The 5,487-nt window shown below is 37.4% G+C and overlaps 1 protein-coding gene across 1 annotated transcript; it reads right to left on the reverse strand.

Annotated features, from left to right (window-relative positions):
* Positions 1-4,116: 4,116 nt before the first annotated feature.
* Positions 4,117-5,046, reverse strand: LOC101579295 (olfactory receptor 2J3-like). Its single transcript, XM_004647786.1, has one exon. The coding sequence runs from the start codon at positions 5,044-5,046 to the stop codon at positions 4,117-4,119; it is 930 nt and encodes a 309-aa protein (XP_004647843.1).
* Positions 5,047-5,487: the final 441 nt, after the last annotated feature.

Consider the following 5,487-nt stretch of genomic DNA (forward strand, 5'->3'; position numbering starts at 1 on the left):
GAGAGGGTCCGGCCCACGCTGCGCCTGGGCTGGGACTGGTCCCGCCGGTGCAGGTTAGCAGGAAGCTCTCCACACACTCACTGGACCTGGGCTAGGACTCTATACTCTTCTTGACTTCATAGTTTTTGAAAAGAAGTCAGCAATATTCTCATGGATTTTTCCTTAAATGTTATCTTTTTCTCTTCTCTAGCAGCTTTTAATAAGTTGTTCTTGTGCTAGATTTCTAGGGTCTTGATTAGTACATGTCTGGTTGTGTTTTTAATTGGTTTGATGTTATTTGGATTTCTATATGCTTCAGTTACATGAATTTCTGATTGTTTCTCCACATTTAGGAAGTTTTCTGCTATTACTTCTCCCCATATTATTTTATATCATTTGTATTGACTCCTTCTTTCTCACTCATGCCTATAAGTCTCACATAGTTCATCTCTGCATCATCTTGCAAATGATGAATTACATTTTCCTACATCCTAGTTGTTTTTACAAGATCTTTTCTTAACTTTTCACTTGCTGCAACAATGTCTTTGAGGCCTGAAACTCTATCTGCGCTTTCATTCAAGCAATTTTGCCAGCTTGTGATTGCAGATTTAATTTCCTGTATATCTCTTTCAATCTGCTTCATGCATTCTATTTCTTTCCTATATTTTTCATTCATGATTACATCATTTTTCTATTCTCATCTAATTTTTTGTCAGTGTCTCATTTAGAAGCACTTAGTAATTCTTTCATTCTATTTATCATTTCTTTATTTATTTCTAAGATTATTTCTAATCTGATTTCTTCTGTACCTTTTTGCAGTTGTTTCTGTACTTCAGACCCCATTATTTCAGAGTTTCTATGTGTGTGATTTCCAATATCTTCTAAACTGCATTTATTCTAAGTGTTCTTGGGGCCTGAGAATGCATATTGCTCCTTCTCTTTGTCGTTTTTTATAACACTGTCTTCTGGGATAGAGTTTTGATACAGTTATTACTTTAGCATGTATTGATATTATTACCCAATATAGATTATGTGGTTAAGGAAGTTGCAGTTTTGTATTTACAAAACTATAATTATCAACACTAGAAGTATGGAGAGCTTTACCATTTGGCAAACTTTTCTATTTAGTGGGTTTACCTTTTAGACCCTAAGAATAAATATTCTCTCAGTATAGTTACACAGATATGATATTGAGACTTTGTACTTAAATAAGTTCCCCTAAGATCTATCAGATCACCTTCCCTTTTGTACCTGTAGTCTTCCAGGCAAACTTGTTCAACCCAGTTACCTGTTGCCTCCTCTCTCAATCAAGAGAAAGAGAGACGATGTTCTCATATATCTGGGTCTAGCAAAGTGTTTCAGCTTACTGGGTCTGGATCTACTGAATGCAAACTCATCCCGTTGTGCCTAACTTGGGTGTAGCTGCTGTCCTGTGCTTATTCCTGCTGCATCACACGGAAGTGGGCTTGGTTTGCACCTCTGGTAAAGTATTCTTCTCCTGGATTAGTTGAGTGGGTCTTGCCTCTTTCCTCTCTGTAGGGAGTTTTGCTGCAGGTTTCAACATCAGGTCTGTCTGATGGAGGAGGTTCTGGCAAGTACAGGGAAGGTTACACTCACATGCCGGTCCTGGTGATGGGGTGGGGTAAGATATCCAGCCCGAGTTTTAATAATTTTACTCTATTTTATTTTACTTTACTTTATTATTTTTTATATCAGGAATTGAAATCAGGACCTTACATTTACCAGGCAGGCTCTTGAGTCACTGAGTTAAATCCCTGTCCCCCACTTTTTGCTTTTTTTTTGCAGAGCCAGGGATTGAACTCAGGCCCTTGAGCTTGCCAGGCAAGTGATTATTCAACTGAGCTATCTCCCCGGCCCCTGCCCCCACTTTTTTATTTTAAGACAATATAACTTAGATTTTGTGTGAATTAGGCTTCCAGGATGTAGGATTACAGATTTTGTTACCATCTGTGGCTTGTCAATTGATATAAATAAATAAATAAATAAATAAATAAATAAATAAATTATAATATATGTGTATATAAAACATCATATCTCACATGATAAATGCACTGCATTTTCATCTATAATTTAATATGTTGGAGGAAAAAAATAATAATGAGAGTTAAGAACGCTATATGTTATCCAAAACCATAAGATTTCCACAGTGTATGATGGTTGATAAAGATGAGCTCTCTACTTAAGTTCCAATTTGCGTTCATGGGTTGGGAAGATAACTCTGTGGTCTAAGTGCCACCTTCCCTGCTCCCTATAACCCGGGCATATTGTGTTAGCCTTAAAACTGGGTATGGTGGTGCTTTCCAATAATCCCACCACTGTGGAGACTGAGATAGAAGGATTATTATGAGTCCAAACATTGTAGAGAGACCCTATATCAAAATAATAAAAATAAAAAAGAGAAAAATGTTTATGTGCTGATTCACACTATGTAGCACTAATTATTACTAAAGGTATCTACATGTACAATTTTGTACTTCCTTTCTTGGTCATCAGGCTAAGGCACAAGCCACAGCACCCACACTATGGTCCCACCTGACTAGTTGAGGGAAGATTCACTGACACAGCGCAAGGACTAAGGGAGCAGAATTAGTGAAATTCCAGCCACATGGTAAATAAAAAGGACATTTGGGCTTATAAATTCTATAACTTTGAAATAAGAGCTTTATTATTCATAACTCTAACTGACTACAATGATATTTGACTTAGAGACAAAGTACAAGCATTGAAATATGTTACTTTGTGTTGGATTTTCCATGGTCATTATTTCCACTGATAGCATTGGCAAATATGAGGTGGAATGGAGTTCACTTACATCAGATGGAGAGAAATGACAATGAAATAAATAGCAAAACATTCCTTTATAAAAATGTTTCTTGGGGCAGGGGAGATAGCTCAGTGGAATAAGCGCTTCCCTGGCAAGTGCAAGGACCTGAGTTCAATCCCCTGTTCCACAAAAAAAAAAAAAAAAAAAAGTTTCTTTCTTTGAAAAATACATGTAGATTTCCTTGACTATGTTTAATATTCATGAATATACAAACAATAAAAAAATTACAGTAACATTTTTCACGCAACACAATTTATACTGAATTTTATCCAGTATAGTATTTTCAAATACAGTGTGGTTCCTTGGGGCTCAGCATTCATTGGTACCAGGAGGTGGATGTTACCAAAAACTATGAGCAACAAAAAATGTTTATCTGAAGTGAAGCAGGTCATGGGGCAATCAACACTAACAAGTTCTACCTTGAGTTCTTACAACCAGGGAACCAACCACAACCAGGATAGATGTTCCTGTGAAAATGTCTCAAGTGCCAATTCAGAGGACTTTCACCAATAGCTGACTGCAAACTATTATTGTAATTTAAAGACCCACTAGCTTCAAGTCACTTTTGGAATCAGATCCCCACTTTCCCCAAAAAACTCCACAGACTGCAGGCTGTGGGGTGCATCAGACATCTCACCTCCTCCCTGGGCAAGCTACCTCAGATGACATTTATCTGCTACTTCCATCTATGGATATCTCACTATCCAGGAGAAATACAGATAAGAATACTCTTCTGCACAAGGCAAAGGTTTTTTATTTTATCCAACAAGTAAAAAATATATATAGATAATTTTTTCTCTAAATAGTTACTACTCAACAAAGAATATCAGTGTTAGCGAAAATATTTCAGTTCTTTCATAACAACTGAATCTTTAAATAGGCCAAAGATATGAAATGAGTATTCTACAGAGAAAGATGTCAAAGATGCATTTCAGAGATTTTTTACACTTTTTATGTCATACTTTTATAGAAGATGTAGACTGCTTCTTCATAAGTTTACATAAGTCCCAAACCTCATTATCAATCAAGGAAAAGTTTTAGATTCATTAAAATTATGATGTGGGAAATATGCATGATCTTCCTTTTAAAAGACTGTTCTCTAAATATGAATGATCATTAGGTATTGCATATAGGTTTTCTTAATTATTATTTAAAGGAAACACCTGTGAGCTCATGTAAAAGTTTGTTTTGTAATTGCTGAGTAAAGAGAAGGTAGGGACTGAATTGATGGATGGAGTGTTGAACAAATGGATAGAGGAACCATTTCATTGCCAACATCATAGGGGTGGAGTCTACTCTCGCCCCATCAGTCTCTTTACTGCTTCTCTTACATCTTTGTTTCGGAGGGTATAGATTAGAGGATTGAGGCTGGGTGTAACCAAAGTATAAAAGAGGGCAATGAATTTGCTTTGGTCTTGAGAACTTTCTGTTGGAGGCTGCAGATATATGCACATGGCTGGAATGAAAAACAGGGAAACGACCAAAAGATGGGCTCCACATGTTCCAAAGGCTTTCTGAGGCCCAGTAGATGATGGCATCCTCAGCACAGCCTGGATAATAGCACTATAAGAGGTCAGAATAAGAAGAAGTGGAATTACTACAAAAATAGAACTGGTGACCAGGAGAAGCAGTTCATTAGCACGAGTATCCACACAGGATAAACTCAGGAGTGCTGGGACTTCACAGAAAAAGTGATCTATTAAGTGATGGTCACATAAGGGTACCCAGAAGGTAAAGAGTGAATGAAGTGCTGAGTTAGTAAAACCACTTATCCAGGAAGCCACAGCCAACAGATGGCATAAACGAGGGTGCATGAGCACAGTGTAGTGCAAGGGTCTGCACACTGCTACACAACGGTCATAGGACATCACCACAAACAAGACACACTCTGTAGATCCCAGGGCAAGGACAAAGTAGAGTTGAATCATGCATCCAGAATAAGATATGGTCTTCTCTGGATCCCAGAGGTTGACCAGCAACTGGGGGATGGAGCTGGTAGTGTAGCAGAGATCTAGGAAAGAGAGGTTTGAGAGGAAAAAGTACATGGGTGTGTGGAGGCGAGTGTCCAAATGTGACAGGACCATGATGAACAGGTTGCCTGTCAGTGTCATCAAGTAGAAGACTAGGATCACCACAAAGAGAGACACTTCCAGGTGAGGCCACCTGGAGAATCCCAGAAGGATGAAGAAGCCTTCAGTAGTAGCACTGATATTGTCAATCATGTTGATGTTACTTGAGAAAAAAAATCACTCAAAAAATAAGGACAGTCTCCAAAATTTGTATAGATAAATGTAAAAGAAACAAATATTAGTCTTGAAGCTCTGTCATTTTTCAGTTCTGGAAAATTTGAGCATTAAAAAAATGTTATGCTAATACACTGAAGAACACAAAACCAGAACCTTCAAGTCTATATGATACAAAAAAGAATTAATAAATTAATAGCAAAAATAACACCATCCCTTGCACTAAATTCATAAGTATAAAGAAAATTGAGTTAAATATAAATAGAAGCAAAACTAATGAATAGTACTTTGAGGAGACATTGTATCTGTATTCTATAACATCTCCCTTGAGTTACTTACTAATTGCAAAGTGGAAAGAAGCAAACTTTGTCATGGTGGAAGCTCTGGACACAGCCATAGCCACAGGGTGGTGAACATCAG

Source organism: Octodon degus, unplaced genomic scaffold (genome assembly GCF_000260255.1).
Source record: "Octodon degus isolate 3935 unplaced genomic scaffold, OctDeg1.0 scaffold00325, whole genome shotgun sequence".
Lineage (NCBI taxonomy): Eukaryota > Metazoa > Chordata > Mammalia > Rodentia > Octodontidae > Octodon > Octodon degus.